This window comes from Pistacia vera, unplaced genomic scaffold, assembly GCF_008641045.1.
Source record: "Pistacia vera cultivar Batoury unplaced genomic scaffold, PisVer_v2 Contig138, whole genome shotgun sequence".
NCBI lineage: Eukaryota > Viridiplantae > Streptophyta > Magnoliopsida > Sapindales > Anacardiaceae > Pistacia > Pistacia vera.
In genome coordinates, this window is record NW_022195444.1 from 645067 (window position 1) to 662679 (window position 17613).

The window sequence follows — 17613 nt, forward strand, 5'->3', positions numbered from 1 at the left end:
ACAATAAAAGAGCTGGAGAAGAATTATCCTCAATTGAAGAGACAACAAGTTTGACTGGAGACTGGCTGCTGTGAACTGTGATATTCAGTGGAGGCAACAATATTTAATTGGTCATTATCATTTTTTTTTTAACGGAAAATATGATCTCATGACACTGTTTTGATGAAAATTTTCTAGTCTGATAGCAAATTTCTTGGACCAAACGGCACAAAATATTAAACTGTGTTTACTTATCTTAGTAATTTACCTCATTTTAAACATTAATTAATTTTCTAAGAGAGATGAATAGATGGAAATGTAATAATAGGTACCCATGTAAAGGAAATATGAACTAGAGTAAAATCTGGGGTTGAAATTAATCTTATGTTCTTGATTTCATTTGCAAGTAGATTTTCACAAATAATCTACCTTATTGCCCAGGGATAATTTCCCCAAATTTTCAACAGTTCTAATAAGTTGGTCAGATTTGGATTTTAATATACCTGAATTAACTTGTATTCAATAAAAATGATACAAACATATTGGACTTCTTGGAATCTTGTTTTTTAGTGGATCCTCTGAATATACCAAACAAGATTTGGTATAATCCTTACATAATCACTCTTTGAAAAAAAAAAGTAAAAAGATCTCTTGACAAGCCACTTTTATCACTCCTAAGGTCTTATTAGAATCATTAATGATCCATGATCCACTTATTTTTGGTAATTGGTAACGAAAACCACACAAATAGCTTGAGAAAAGCAAACACATAACACATTTTAACAGGCATCAGGATTAGTTGGCCTGGAGGTATGCTTCAACAGCTTTGACCATGACGGCTGTCTTTTCTTTTGCCTTGTTAATCAAATTCTCTCCGGGGACATCAAAGCCAGGTAAGGTGTAGAATTTGACAGTGGACTTAAAGATGGATCCTCCATCAGGAGATGACTCCCACTTGGTCTCATAACTAATTTTCTCGAATTTGTTAGCCAACATATCACCTTCAAAGATGGTATAGCAGTGCACGAAGTTTTCTTTGTCTAGTGCATCAACCTTTTGCTTCATGTAACTGTCGTCTGCATAACGAAAAACAATCAAGAGTTAATGCTATTTTTTCAAGGATGCAACAAGTTTTAACAACAATTTAGTGATCATCCTGGTGTAAACTAACCTTCCACGAGGTTAACTTTCCTGATGCTTCCAGCCCCTCCATCACCTTCGATGAGTTCGGCACTCTTAATAGCTTGTGACATAATCTTGGGGAAGAGTTGGTCAGCGTCAAGGACAGAAGCCTTGAACATCTTGGCTGGGGGGAGGACACTAGCGACCTCAATTTCACCGGTGACAACTCCCATGATTACCTTAAAAAGTATGAAAGTTTTAAGTAACTGAAAATGAAAAGGAAGAATGAGAAATGATTACTGATAAGTGAGGAGGTTTGAGTGGTGGAGATGTTAGAAGTGGAGGTGCTATTTATAGGCCGGGGATTCAGAATTTCATGACACAGAGCTGAATATTCAAATCCCTTATCTTTTTTTTAGTCAGGTAATCAGACTTGACTAAGAATATGCCTTGCCAACAAATTTCCTTGGACCGGATAGAACCTTCTAATATTAACACAAGAACATATAAACAAAACAAAATATTAGTTCCTTGGTAAAAGTTTTATGTAATATAGGTACAAGCAAATGGAATCACTGCTATCATAGACATTTTACAATTGACAGAAGATTAATTAACTTCAATTTTTTACTCATTTAAAGTCAAATGTCCACGAATTCTCGATAAAGTGCACTTAGTGGTGATCACAGAGTGCAAATTTTATTTTTCTATTAATTTTTAATGAAGCTGTAATTCAATTAATACAAATGGAGTTTCTTCAAAAAGTTCTTTTCATGGTAAAGCATTTAGACTATCCATATTTATTGCATTTGAACCCTTTTTTGCGTTAGAAAAAAAACTGATAATACTTTCAATGACCAGCAGTTATGAACCTTAAAGTCAAGGACTTCGTGCTGCTATAAAACAGAAGGGGAGTTTTATTTTTCGTTTCCACCTAACGAATATTCTTTTAAAAAAACAGTTTTATTTATGAATAAAGGATGCTTATGTGAAATGTGGCTATATATAATTGATAGCATTACACCCACATAATATTTGTTATACCCTGTCTAACAAATATTATTACAATTAATAACTAAACACCTAGTTGATTAATTGGAAAAAAAAAAAAACACATAGATTCAATTTTAAAGATTAATTCATACCTGGGTATCAATCTTCTTGAATAAGCCTTTCTCTTTGCTTCGAGTATGTAACTCAAAAGTAAAACAAGAGATTGAGAGAATGAATTTTTTCACAAACTGAAACTATTTTTGATTTTTCTTCCAATAAAAATGTACATAAACTTTTCTTTATATAGAGAAGTCCGGATTTCAAATGAATTGAATCCATAAAACAAATCAAAATTAAACAAAACAAAAAGTCTAATCAATCACCAACTAAACATGACTTGTCAAACCCATAAAGACTAATAAACTAATAAGAAAATAGCATCTATCTCTAAGATAATGACACTGAGATCTATATGTCTCTCACGTGTCTTATAAAGATATAAGTATTACATTACACGTTTTACATATCAAAATATAATTATAACAAATGACAATACACAACATTCAATGTCTTCTTTTAATCTGAATCGTTGAATTCTGTCGACAAAATCCTAGATGTCCACGCATTATCTTCCACTTGTTTGATACACGTCAGCGTATTACGTGTTGAACATTTTCGGTTGTCCAAATCTCTATCCTCTAGATTTTTATCAATCTTTAAAGTTATCCACTTCTATAAGATCAATAAAATCTTTCAGAGTCTCATCTTCTTGGGCTTCCTGGTCGTGGGCTAAGACCACCCTCAGAAGATCAATAGTACCTTCCATTAAAGTCTACTTTGATAGATGGGTTAAATCAAACCCTTCTAGTAGCGTTCTTAACTGGGCTTGGTTATGTTTGAAGAGTGTATCCTGGATTGTTGCATACATATTTGGTAAAACTACCACTATCCCATTATGGATATGGACAATAACATTTGCGTTAACAAGTTCTTCCAGCTTGGATTTAACCAATAGCAGTTTTGCAATATGCAACCTGGTCCAATCTTCCTCTTCTCTCCTTTGAATTTCTTCTAGTGTATAAGATCCCATTCTTACCTTGTTATCTAACATAATTCGGTACCATGGTTCTCCTACAAGAAATTCCCATATCTGTACAGGTTGAACATTATAATTCTCTTGCAATGAGGAAGTAATCATGCAAGTGAAAGTGTCGACATTTATATTCAATACACATAGCGTTTGCTTAACTGCGCAAGGCATATTCGGGTCCACCATTGCTTCCTGTACATCAATTTCCATTGTGTCGATCCATCCTCCATTCAAAAGATTTCTGCAATAACCTTTTCTAAAGGTTTTCCATGGAACGTACAATTCCATAGCGCCATTAGGATAAACTGCTAATCCTTGGACCAAATCCGCCAAGGCAGTTTTTCCCAATTTCACTATTAGATTATTTAAATTCTCGAGTTTGAGATCTATCATGTCAAACAAATGACATTTTCTCATTACCTCGATTTTTTGAATTCCTGCTACATAAAGCAGAGCAGTTCCTCTAAACTCCTCGTCTTCATAAAACAGTTTGTTAGCTTCCAGCCAAGCTATCCTTCTTGCTAACTTCTCTAAACACCTCTGCAGTTGTACTTCCCCTTAACCTGTCGCCAATGCGATTCTAATTTAGGTTTCCAAATCCTCCCAGAGTGTTTGACTAGCCGGAGTTAATCTTAAGCCTTCTGGAAAGCTAAACCTCTCACAAATATCCGCATCAATTAACCATTTTTGTGGAGTTGTGGGATCACCACGCTTGCAGCGCCTGATGATGAATCCTCATAAGTTTTTGTCTTTTGCAGTGGACAATAAGTCCGTTCATGTCTTCTTGTTTACAAGACCAGCAAACCATTGCTTTCTTTGGGGATTTCTATTTTTCCTTCTTAGGAGTAACCTCTTTTTCAAACAAAAAGGAACTTCCTTCGTAGAAGACCTTTCAAGCGTTGAAATTTTGGGTTTCTCTTTCTGAAGTATCAGAGTGATAAGAGCGTGAAAGTATATATTTTTTTAGTTATTTAATTGGATTATTTGTGAAAAAAGTGTTTAATTTGTGGAATTTGAATTAATTATTTCATAAATACCTTTTATGGGATCACGGGTATATTTTGAGTATTTTCAGGTTTAAACCGTATTTGAATGAAAAAGAATGATGTCGATGGAATTCATGACAAGTAGGAACAAACGGTGCAAGTTGGAGTTGAAACAAGAAAGTTGTGACACGTCGAAGATACAACGTAAAATCTGGAAATCCTTTAAGATGAGCATGCTTCGATGTTTCGATCATAACTTGAGCTGTAGAAATCAGAATTTGACGATTCTTATGGCTTTGGAAAGCTTATTCAGAGAGCTACAAAGTTAGTGTTGATGAATTTACCAAATTTAGAAGATCACGAACTGGGACGAAAGAACAATCGTCATAGCGACTGTTTCTGATTACTGCAGAATGGGTCACGGGCATGTTTGGGTTATTGCATTCTCCTAGTCGATCTAAATGGGTTAAGGCATTTAATTATTTCATAAGTAACCTCAAAACACTAGCACTATAAATAAAGGTCTTTAATTAGTTTTTGGGGATTACAGAAGGAGAAAGGACGGCTACTATTTTGGAGATCGGAATTCTTGCAGTTCTCATTCGCCAATTAGAGAAGTTTTTATATTTTCTTTATTGAACTCATGTTATTGGATACAATGGTTGTTTTTATTACTACAATATGAACTAAATACCTTTCTAGGGCTAAAGTGTAGCCCAATTTAGAATATGTGTTGACTTTATTGTTGTTAATTCTTATTTAGCATAATTCTAAGTTTTATTTGTGTATAATGCTTTCAATTCTTAAGGATCTGAGAGTTGAATTATATCATGGGTTGGGTTGAGATCGAGAGATGAAACCTAATTTGTCTAAGGAATAAAACCATAGATTGAGCGAACGCTAGAGATAGTTACCGCAATCGATGAGGCTCTAGTAAATTCTATAAAACGTAATGATCTCTTAACTCCTAAATCCAACTTAGAGATATTTTGGGTTGTTGCTTAGAGTTAATTCGCTAATTGTTCGAGAGAAAGTAGTGGAATATCAGGGAATTTGGCCTTTAGAATAAGCTTAATTAGGTTACAATAATGTCAATGCAAAGATTAAATTGGTGTGAAATATATGCCCTAAGTTTTATTCATATTGATCTGTTTACCAAATATTCATAAAATTCTGCTTTTGTTTAGTTTTTAGTTTGTTATCTTGTTCATTAAATTCCTTCTTAAAATTATGTTTCATCAAATAGTAACAAAATAGACTAATTTGGTACTTGGTAGATAGTTCCCTTGGGATTTGATACTCATTTACTTGAGCTTATTACTTGCGCGATTTTGTACACTTGCAAAAAGCCTGTCACAGAGTCATAGTCTCGACTCTTTCTTCTTTAACCGCCTTGCTGCAGTAGCCTGCTTAGGAGTAGAGATCACCCGCTTATCGCAGTCTTCCTTTTTACAGTAACCCTTGGAGCCGAAGTTATCTTTAAGGGAAATTCCTTCTCAAGTGTTCTTGTTGTTTACACTTAGAACATGAGAAGTGATTTCCAGTTTCCTTCTTGTTCATCATTATCCTGTAATTCTTCAGAAAAATGTCTGACAAAAAGTCAGCAACCAAGTTAGATTTACCAGAAATATATTCAAATTTGATTCTATAATCTGCAAACCAAATTTGCCATCTAATTAGTCTAGCTTTGTCATCCTTTAAAGAGAGTTTCATAAAAGTTTTTAATATTTAAGTTTATCCTTAAAGTAAATTCCTGACTGATTACGAATAATCGAAATCGGTCAATACATTCTTTTGCTGCTAAAACTTCCTTTTCATGAACATGATAGTTTATCTCAACATGAGAGAATTTTCCTGACGCATATCGAACAATCCGTTCAATATTATCAGTACGCTTAGCCTTAAGCACACTTCCCCAGTATAAGTGGGACACATCGCTCTCATAATAAGAGCATCCTCATCTTTTGGGGTTTTTAAAGGTTTTAATTGCTTTGTTAAGGCTTTGGTCCGCTTATTACAGTTAGTATCTTCAAGTGTCCAAACCCAGGGCACTTTATCACAACCTTAAGTGTCAAGCCATTGATTACATTAGCGAGATTAGGAACATACTCGCGCATATAATTGGCTAATCCAAGAAATTGCTGTAACATGTGCTTATCTTCCACACATCTGGAAATTCCAACACTTCTTCGAGATATGTTCTTGAAGTTGAATACCTGTGAGAATGCAAAATATCATATTCCCCCCTTAATGTCTATTCTTTTATACTTATTTGGTGCCTAAATGTACTCATTATTATTTTATTTTGATTTAGGATGCAAATGGAGGCGTTAAATGCAAAACGAAACTAATTAGTGATTTGGACAGTTTCGATATTGCTTCATAATTTGGGCATAACTCTGTCATAAATCTCCGATTGCAATGATTCAAATGCTGTAGAACATCAAGAAAAATATCTACAACTTTCATGTTTTGAGTTGGAGAGATACTTGCTGCATCAAGGTTGGAATTGGGTTCAAGTTGACACACACTGCACTGCTAACATTCTGGAACATTTTCTTATCATGCAATTCAAATATGAGTTTACATTGAAAGTTTTGAAGATCTGGTGCACGAAAGTTACAGCTGAAACACACACTTTCCTAGTTATATTGGATTATATTTTATTTAATCAGATTTGGATAAATGTTATTTTAGGATAAAACTTAGAAATTTTTAGGAGATTGAGGAGAATTCAAAGACTTGAATTGGATATTTTTAAGCGGGGAGAGAGATCAGATTGGGACAGAACACACACGGCTCTCCTTCCCCTCTTCTTCTTCTTCTCTTTGAGTTTTCATGATGGCCATGAGCGGCTAAATTTTCATAACTTGGTCGAAGGAAACGGAGGCCTCAGAATCAATAAAACTGTGAAACTAATCAGTTTTTAGTGTTCAATATATGCTTTGAGTATTGTATGTTCTTCTATGCCTGTTTTCATGATTGTCTCATTTAATTACTAGAGGCCTACTAGTTTATTATTTGTTGCAATCTATCGCAAATTAGTATCAAATTCGTAATTGTTTAATCCCTCTAATTTGTGAGTAACTAAATTTAAGAATTTGCTAGTCAGGAATTATTAAATCTTAAAAAGAACGCTCAACTAAATAAATACAACAGCTTGTGTTTTTGTGTTCAGCTTTATCGATCTCTCTAGTCTTAAGGCTACTACTAGATTAAACCTTAGCGCTTGTCTTGGTTGTTTAGTAGTAAATTAATTAGATCGCTTGTTTCCTAATTAACTGCAACTAAGGAGAGATAGGAAAATAGTTCCAACGATGAATATTCAAAGTATGAATTGATATATACTTACATCGATGATCAGTTGTAAAATTCCGATGGTGGATGTTAACTTAGACCAAGATTTGTTTTGATTGATTTCAATAATTTGATTTGAATTGTCCCTTAGTTTTTTTTTTTTTTCTTCTTGAAATTGTTTTTGTTATACTCAACAACCCCTCCCCCCCCCCCCCCCCCCCCCAAAATCCTTGTTCACGTAGAATAAACTAGGCTAGACACTCTCCGTGGGAACGATCCTTACTCGCACTACTACTGTTCTTAGATTTATTTTGGTTACCTGCGACAGACACCAATACCCTCTCACCTATCTCAACGCCTAAGAACTTCACCTTATTCTTACCTCTTACCTTCTTTCAGATAGAATCATTCATTATCAAGGAATCTTGATCACCAGTTTAAGATGATTTACATGCTCTTCTTTAGTCTTACTAAAAACCAGAACATCATCAATATGACTACACAAAAGTTAGATAAGTCTCCAAAGAATTATCCATTTCCTCTGGAATATTGATGGTGCCTGCTTAAGCCCAAAAGGCAGAACCATCTATTCAAACAATCCTTTCGGACATGTGAAAACCGTCAAATGAATGTTTGACTCCTCCATTCTGATATGCTAGAACCTGACTTTAGATCAAATTTTGAGAAGATTTTTCCAAATCTAGCTTTATTCAAACAAGCTGAGTGGTATCTATAGGCATCATCAATAGTTTTAATTTAATTGCCTATAATCGATAACCATCTGCACTGCCTTTTTCCCGCTCAGCTCTATTCATGACCATGAATGTCGGCGAAGAGTGTGGGCTTTTACTAGTGCGTATTAATTGCTTTTCCAGCAATTCCGGTATTTGCTTGCTAAATTCCTCCCTGCATCAGGAGTATAAGGATAGGATTTGGTAGTTATCGTATCATCATCCTTCTTAATTAAGCGAAGCATATTATAGTTCATTTCCCATAATTTAGCGGTTGATCATCAAAGCATGGAGAAAGTTCTCTTTAAAGGATTTACAAGTCCTCAATCCTTAAAGAGTTCTTTTGGCTCTTGCTTTCAACCTTCAAGATTATCTCCTTATCTATTGATTTATCTGTGCTCTAAGACTGCACTAGAGGGAACAACCTCTGCGATATACCCCGTGCGATCCGGTTTATATGATGACTAACAAACAATCTTGAAAGAAAACATACAAGCCTTACCATTCTTTTTGCTTCAGAAGCTTTCAACCACCATTTTTCTTTTTCCAAATTTTGGAAAACAATGTGATCTACTTCTGCCAGTTTATTGGTCTAAAACTGTTTCTAACTTCGAAACTTCAGACGTAGCAAGAATAGGATTTTATGACCTCCAAGGATAATGTGGTCGTTATCTTGAATAAATGGTCTAACTTCTGTTTGCCCTTGCAGAAAGCCATTCCCGAAAATAAAATCTACTTCTAAGTAATACCACTATTAGGATTCCCTTAGAGTAATTTTTTCTCATTTACATACAATCACGTTTTCAACCACATTCGTGATCATACTTTGACCTCTATCTACAACCGTATTTAGGATTGGTCTTTCCAATGATTTCCAAAGCTCCTCTAGAAAACATTGCTTTCTTGCAATACATTTGGTTGCTCCTGTGTCACAAGACATCTAGAGTATATTCCTCATATTCTGGAAAACACAGTTTAGCACGAATGCAAGTGTCAATAGTACCTGAACTAGCGCATGACATGCATTTCAAACTCATCATCATTTTCGTGCTGGAGTTTCATCTTCATATACTGGAATTGTACAGATTTATATCCAACTCTTTTCTGCTATTGCTACTCCTAGCATCACTAGCAGTGTCATCTGTTTCTGGATATTTTTCCTTGAATGATAGGTTGAATCCTTATTCCGTTCTAAAGACACTGAGTTTCTAGGCGTAGGAAGAGTAACCTCAACCTCATTATCAAGTTCCTGGATTTGAACCCCAATTTGGGTTAATTCCATCACGCTAGGCTGATTGAATATTCTAAAACCCATCGTTTTGGCCATGTAAGAGCCTTAGCATTGACTACCGTAGATCGAATTGGAATACAGAATCTTGTCCGGGCATGAACCTCAGTATTTGCACTAGAGTTCATCGTATATGATAATAGATTTATCAACCGATAAATCAACCTATACTGAATTACGATTCCGTCACTAGAAGCCATTAAGTCTTCTAGCCCTGAAGTATGAATTCGAAGAACCATAATCTGTTTAAGATTTGATCCTGGAGACTAACCACATATCCTAGTTTAGTAGTCCGTAGGCATCTCCCAAAGCTAGGTTAGCGTGAAAACCGCCAACTAAAGCTTTTCCAAACATAAGACATTGCCTTCCAGCAAAGCAACCTGAACAGGTACATCATTCCTCCACGGAATAATCTCGTACACGTACTTGTACGCACCAAGTTGCACATAATTATACTTGCCATTTGCCCATTTGGCAAGAGTTCTAACCTTCCGTAGCCACTAATCGTTCGAAAGTACCAATTCACCTCTCGAGACTGAGAGAAAGCTATAAGAACAGGTTTTTTGTGTACATCTTCCAAGCCTTTGGCTTTAAATAACCATTAGAGTGTTTCACGAAAACTTCTCTAGGTGTTAACCTCGGAATTATCCAATTATCCGGGTTACTCGAGTGATCTCGTAATTAGATGACGAACTAATTACTGAGCTAGGATTTCATCTTCGTTTCTAATTGGATAAGATCATCCTCATCACCAATCACATTTAGGATATTCACTAAGATTTCTAGCCCTTTGCATGAATATACTCTATGCGTTAAAGATTTGAATATTGTTCCTCAAAAGTCATACCTTTGAGTCATCTTCAAAGATTCGAATCTTCAGAATAATCCGAAATTAATTCATAAACCTGTCATCTGAATTAATTTTTTATCCCTAAACTACCTCATGTTCAGAAGTTTGGCTTTCAGCGTTGACTTCTAAAAATCTTATCGTTGCCTTCTTCTTTCCCTAGAGGGCATCTATCTGCAAAATGATTTTTGTCACCACACATCAGCAACAATTACAATCTTTTGCGTTTTTGCCAGATGGACAAATAGCCAATACTTACACACTCTGCGTTATCTAGCATTAACTACCTTTCCCTGTTCGCCTAATAAACCTTCCGATCTGGAAGATTCTATTTATTGGTGACAGGTCTTTTTACCATATTACGGAAATGTTTCGGCTTAAAATTATTTGTACCAAATGATCATTTCCGTTTCATATGGTTTTCCAACCTTGATGTTTAGTCAAATTCCTCGACTCACAGCCATATTGTCCTAGCACTCCATCAAAGTTTTGATAACAAGATTCATTGAACTCAAGTTTTTTGGCCTTTTATCCAATTTGGCGTTAAACATCTTGTTCTCACGAGTTGTCTAATAGCTTCTATCCTTCCTCCCAAAGAATCAACAACCTGATTCTTTTTCCTAGAACTTAAAGCCTCGTTCACTGCCTTATCCCAATCACCTTGGGTTTCTTTGGCCACGAACTGGGCATACCTGGAGGCAATCCAGGACATTTTCCTGCAGACTTGCCGCAAACTAATCCCGAACGTCCTGACCACCCATGGTCAATCTGAATCAATCCTTAAGCTAGCTACAAAGTCTGACTCTTAATATGGTTAAGGATCCGGATCCGACCGGGATTCTCGTACCAATAAGGAATTACGCCTCAGCTTTTCCAACCACTTATTTCGAAGTTCCAATCGGCAACTTCAATGGTTGAGATTCGGCAGATAAAGCATAAAATCTTTTTGCACCCTTGACTAAATGCCTTTTGGATAACATCCAAAAGTCGCTTTACTCCTAGCCAAGTCGGATACTCTTCTCGAATATTAGGTTTTCGTTACAGAGGTCTAACATGACCTGTTTAACCTCTTGTTATGTATACCCTTCAATAGGCCACACTTGTTCAATGTCACTTAGAACCGGGACATATCCTATTTACTGGCTTAGTAAAATAGTTAGGATGTGTTCCAGTGTCTTGACCTTTGAAGTGCAGAACTAACTTTTCAATTCGTTTTCCGATCTGAGTCAATTCTTCGTTTAGAGCAATTATACGATACACCGTATAATTTATCTCTCCTCTAGGTTATCAAGCTTCTGGGTCAAAAGCTCTAACTTATCTATGATAGTATTTAATAAACCAATCTCCGGTTTTCCCTCGAGTCCATGATCTAAATGAAAAAAAGTCTACTTACACAGAATCATCATTTGAACTATTATTCATGCTATAGAACTTTCAACATGTTAACAGGTCTAGATACCTTTGTCTTCCAAAGCTCTGATACTATTACACCCCCAATATATGTATACTGAAAATATCGAAACCGAAAATATAGCAAGACGTCTGGCATCTCAAGAGATACATTACTTTGCATAGTTTCTGGTATCCCAACAAATTTATCTGTATATATGATTACATTGTGATAGTGATTATTCAGAAGTCAGGACAAGGCCCCAGTTATTTCCAAGTGGTGGCTGACTAAAGGATAATATTTAGTAATTTTATTGTAAACTGAAAACAACAGATTGTTTGTTTCAATAAAACATTCAAACATTGCAAGCCACTTGTGGTCACAACGCAAGGCTTATTCAGCAGAGTAACAGCAAAGACGTTCTCAGCATACAAAAATCGACTTTTCAACAGGCGTCTAGGATTTCCAATAAAGAAAATAGGCTTCAGTAGCCGTAAACATAAAATTATTACCAATCAAAAGGAAGAAAGTTTGGAGTTGAGGTCTTGTATTATTTGATCTTCATGATCAATAAGTCCGGTGCATATAGTTTAAACAAGGATAATATAAATGATCTTTACCACTGTATACATCTTATGTGATCCATTAGATGGATCTATTTTTGTGGACAACTTGTTCACTCTCTTGAAATTAAAGAAACAGTATGACAAGTGTTTAACCATATTAGCTTGTTAGTAAATGAAAAAAATTATAAATTGAGGGTGAGAAAATATTCTCCATAATGGTACTTACAGTCATTATCATTTGTTACATGAAAGTTAGAAGAAGACAAAAAGTTTTAATTGCACAGAGGCCATGAAGAAGACAATAAAAGAGCTGGAGAAGAATTATCCTCAATTGAAGAGACAACAAGTTTGACTGGAGACTGGCTGCTGTGAACTGTGATATTCAGTGGAGGCAACAATATTTAATTGGTCATTACCTTTTTTTTTAACGAAAATATGATCTCATGACACTGTTTTGATGAAAATTTTCTAGTCCGATAGCAAATTTCTTGGACCAAACGGCACAAAATATTAAACTGGTTTACTTATCTTAGTAATTACCTTATTTTAAACATTAATTAATTTTCTAAGAGAGATGAATAGATGGAAATGTAATAATAGGTACCCATGTAAAGGAAATATGAACTGGAGTAAAATTGGGGTTGAAAATAATCTTATGTTCTTGATTTCATTTGCAAGTAGATTTTCACAAATAATCTACCTTATTGCCCAGGGATAATTTCCCCAAATTCTCAACAGTTCTAATAAGTTGGTCAGATTGGATTTTAATATACCTGAATTAACTTGTATCAATAAAAATGATAAAAAAATATTGGACTTCTTGGAATCTTGTTTTTAGTGGTATCTCTGAAATACCAAACAAGATTTGGTATAATCCTTACATAATCACTCTTTGAAAAAAAAAAGTAAAAGATCTCTTGACAAGCCACTTTCACTCCTAAGGTCTTATTAGAATCATTAATGATCCATGATCCACTTATTTTTGGTAATTGGTAACGAAAACCACACAAATAGCTTGAGAAAAGCAAACACATAACACATTTTAACAGGACTCAGGATTGTGGCCTGGAGGTATGCTTCAACAGCTTTGACCATGACGGCTGTCTTTTCTTTTGCCTTGTTAATCAAATTCTCTCCGGGGACATCAAAGCCAGGTAAGGTGTAGAATTTGACAGTGGACTTAAAGATGGATCCTCCATCAGGAGATGACTCCCACTTGGTCTCATAACTAATTTTCTCGAATTTGTAGCCAACATATCACCTTCAAGATGGTATAGCAGTGCACGAAGTTTTCTTTGTCTAGTGCATAACTTTTGCTTCATGTAACTGTCGTCTGCATAACGAAAAACAATCAAGAGTTAATGCTATTTTTTCAAGGATGCAACAAGTTTTAACAACAATTTAGTGATCATCCTGGTGTAAACTAACCTTCCACGAGGTTAACTTCCTGATGCTTCCAGCCCTCCATCACCTTCGATGAGTTCGGCACTCTTAATAGCTTGTGACATATCTTGGGAAGAGTTGGTCAGCGTCAAGGACAGAAGCCTGAACATCTGGCTGGGGGGAGGAAACTAGCGACCTCAATTTCAACGGTGACAACTCCCATGATTACCTTAAAAAGTATGAAAGTTTTAAGTAATGAAAATGAAAAGGAAGAATGAGAAATGATTACTGATAAGTGAGGAGGTTTGAGTGGTGGAGATGTAGAAGTGGAGGTGCTATTTATAGGCCGGGATTCAGAATTTCATGACACAGAGCTGAATATTCAAATCCCTTATCTTTTTTTTAGTCAGGTAATCAGACTTGACTAAGAATATGCTTGCCAAATTTCCTTGGACCGGATAGAACCTTCTAATATTAAACAAGAACATATAAACAAAACAAAATATTAGTTCCTTGGTAAAAGTTTTATGTAATATAGGTACAAGCAAATGGAATCACGCTATCATAGACATTTTACAATTGACAGAGATTAATTAACTTCAATTTTTTACTCATTTAACAGTTAAATGTCCATGAATTCTTGATAAAGTGCACTTAGTGGTGATCACAGAGTGCAAATTTATTTTTATATTAATTTTTAATGAAGCTGTAATTCAATTAATACAAAGGAGTTCTTCAAAAAGTTTTTTCATGGTGCATTTAGACTATCCATATTTATTGCATTTGAACCCTTTTTTGCGTTAGAAAAAAATTGATAATACTTTCAATGACCAGCAGTTATGAACCTTAGAGTCAAGGACTTCGTGCTGCTATAAAACAGAAGGGGAGTTTTATTTTTCTTTTCCACCTAACGAATATTCCTTTTAACAAACAGTTTTATTTATGAATAACGGATGCTTATGTGAAATGTGGCTATATATAACTGATAGATATTCTACATTTTACAAGTCAATAACAATATATTAACCTGAAAATATATTGATTTTTCACAAACTGAAACTATTATTGATTTTTCTTCTAATAAAAATGTACATAAGCTTCTCTTTATATAGAGAAGTCCAGATTTCAAATGAATTGAATCCGTAAAACAAATCAAAACAAAACAAAACGAAAGGTCCAATCAATCACCAACTAAAGGTGACTTGTCAAACCTATAAAGACTAATAAACTAATAAGAAAATAACATCTGTCTCTAAGATAATGACATTAGGGTCCACATGTCTCTCACGTGTCTTACAAAGATATAAATATTACATTACACGTTTTACATATCAAAATATAATTATAACAAACGACAATACACAACATCCAATGCTTTCTTTTAATCTGGATCATTGAATTCTGTTGGCAAAATCCTGGATGTCCACGCATTATCTTCTGCTTGTTTGATAGACGTCAGCGTATTACGTGTTGGATATTTTCGGTTGTCCAAATCTCCATCCTCTAGATTTTTATCAATCTTTAAAGTTATCCACTTCTATAAGATCAATAAAATCTTTCAGAGTCTCATCTTCTTGGGCTTCCTGGTCATGGGCTAAGACCACCCTCAGAAGATCAATAGTATCTTCCATTAAAGCCTGCTTTGATAGATGGGCTAAATCAAACCCTTCGAGTAGCGTTCTTAACTGAGCTTGGTTATGTTTGAAGAGTGTATCTATCCCATTATGGATATGGACAGTAGCACTTGCTTTAACAAGTTCTTCCAGCTTGGATTTAACCAATAGCAGTTTTGCAATATGCAATCTGGTCCAATCTTCCTCTTCTTTCCTTTGAATTTCTTCTAGTGCATAAGATCTCATTCTCACCTCGTTATCTAGCATAATTCGGTACCATGGTTCTCCTACAAGAAATTCCCATATCTGTACAGGTTGAACATTATATTTCTCTTGCTATGAGGAAGTAATCATGCAAGTGAAAGTGTCGACCTTTCTATTCAATACACAGAGTGTTTGTTTAACCGCGTCTGGCATATTCAGGTCCACCATTGCTTCATGTACATCAATTTCCATTGTATCTATCCATCCTCTATTCAAAAGATTTCTTCAATAACCTTTTCTAAAGGTTTTCCATGGAATGTACAATTCCATGGCGCCATTAGGATAAACTGCTAATCCTTGGACCAAATCCGTCAAGGCAGTTTTTCCCAATTTCACTATTAGATTATTTAAATTCTCGAGTTTGAGATCTGTCATGTCAAACAAATGACATTTTCTCATAACCTTGATTTTTTTAATTCCTACTTCATAACGTAGTTCCTCTAAACTCTTCATCTTCATAAAACAGTTTATCAGCTTCCAACCAAGCTATCCTTCTTTCTAACTTCTCTAAACACCTCTGCAACTGTACTTCCCCTTAACCTGTCGCCAATGCGATTCTAATTTCGGTTTCCAAATCTTCCCAGAGTGTTTGACTAGCCGGAGTTAATCTTAAGCCATCTGGAAAGCTAAACCTCTCACAAATATCCGCATCAATTAACCGCTTTTGTGGAGTGTGTGGGATCACCACGCTTGCAGCGCCTGATGATGAATCCTCAGAAGTTTTTGTCTTTTGCAGTGGACAATAAGCCCGTTCATGTCCTTCTTGTTTACAAGACCAGCAAACCATTGCTTTCTTCTAGGATTTTTGTTTGTCCTTCTTAGGAGTAACCTCCTTTTCAGAAGTAACTTCCTTTGTAGAAATACCTTTCAAGCGTTGAAATTTTGGGTTTCTTCTTTCCAAAGTATCCAAGTCATAGTCTCGACTCTTTCCTTCTTTAACCTGCTTTGCTGCAGTAGCCTGCTTAGGAGTAGAGATCACCTGCTTATCCGCAGTCTTCTTCTTTTTAATAGCAACCCTTGGAGCCAAAGTTATCTTCAAGGGACAATTCCTTCTCAAGTGTCCTCGTTGTTTACACTTGGAACATGAGAAGTGATTTCCAGTTTCCTTCTTGTTCATCATTATCCTATAATTCTTCAGAGAAATGTCTGGCCAAAAAGTCAGCAACCAAGTTAGATTGACCAGAAATATATTCAAATTTGATTCTATAATCTGCAAACCAAATTTGCCATCTAATTAGTCTAGCTTTGTCATCCTTTAAAGACAGTTTCATAAAAGTTTTTAAATATTTAGAGTATGTCCTTAAAGTAAATTCATGATTGATTACGAACAATCGAAATCGGTCAATACATGCTTTCGCTGCTAAAACGTCCTTTTCATGAACATGATAGTTTATCTTAACATGAGAGAATTTTCCTGACGCATATCAAACAATCCGTTCAATATTATCAGTACCCTTACCCTTAAACACACCTCCCCAGTATAAGTGGGACACATCGCTCTCTATAATAAGCGCATCCTCATCTTTCGGGAGTTTTAAAGGTTTTAATTGTTTTGTCAAGGTTTTGGTCCGCTTAACACAGTCAGTATCTTCAAGTGTCCAAACCCAGGGCACTTTATCACCAACCGTAATGTTAGAGTAGATGCCCTAGGGCCAATCAATTATTGTAGAATTGACTCTTTGTAATAATGTTCATTGATCAATAAAAGGCATTTTATACTATATTGTGTTAATCATCATTGTATGTATTGATATATGTCCTTAGAATGATAGAACCGTGACGAGGGTATCAAGTGTTTTAAATCTTGATAGTGAGAACCCTATGAGCACATAAGGTGACCATTCTAGAAACGTCTGTAGCCCCAATATTATTATGAAGTAAGGACACAAATAATACGGTAAGGCTATCATAGTGTTGAATGACCCTGTCGAAAGGCAGTGACTGATCTCACTTGTTAAGGTTGTTTGGTGACAACCTGGTGCAACACATGAGTGCTTGTTGTAGGCAAGTTCACTGGACTGACCCACCAGAGGATTCCATATGGATGGTAACCCCAGTGTCTAT

General features: G+C 35.3%; 1 protein-coding gene across 1 annotated transcript; it reads right to left on the reverse strand.

Annotated features, from left to right (window-relative positions):
- Window positions 1-465: 465 nt before the first annotated feature.
- LOC116122791 (major strawberry allergen Fra a 1-2-like) lies at window positions 466-1436 on the reverse strand. Its single transcript, XM_031408605.1, has 2 exons — window positions 1151-1436; window positions 466-1055 (listed from the first exon to the last, which is right to left on the reverse strand). The coding sequence occupies exons 1-2, from the start codon at window positions 1332-1334 to the stop codon at window positions 775-777; spliced, it is 465 nt and encodes a 154-aa protein (XP_031264465.1). The 5' UTR covers window positions 1335-1436; the 3' UTR covers window positions 466-774.
- Between the last annotated feature and the right edge of the window lie 16177 nt (window positions 1437-17613).

What these genes read in the sequence shown, in the direction of transcription:
- LOC116122791 (XM_031408605.1), bottom strand. Translation starts at nt 1,334, where the DNA reads ATGGGAGTTGTCACCGGTGAAATTGAGGTCGCTAGTGTCCTCCCCCCA. An exon ending in GAAAGTTAACCTCGTGGAAG is followed by an intron (nt 1,056 to 1,150) that starts GTTAGTTTACAC and finishes TTCGTTATGCAG; the next exon opens with ACGACAGTTACATGAAGCAA.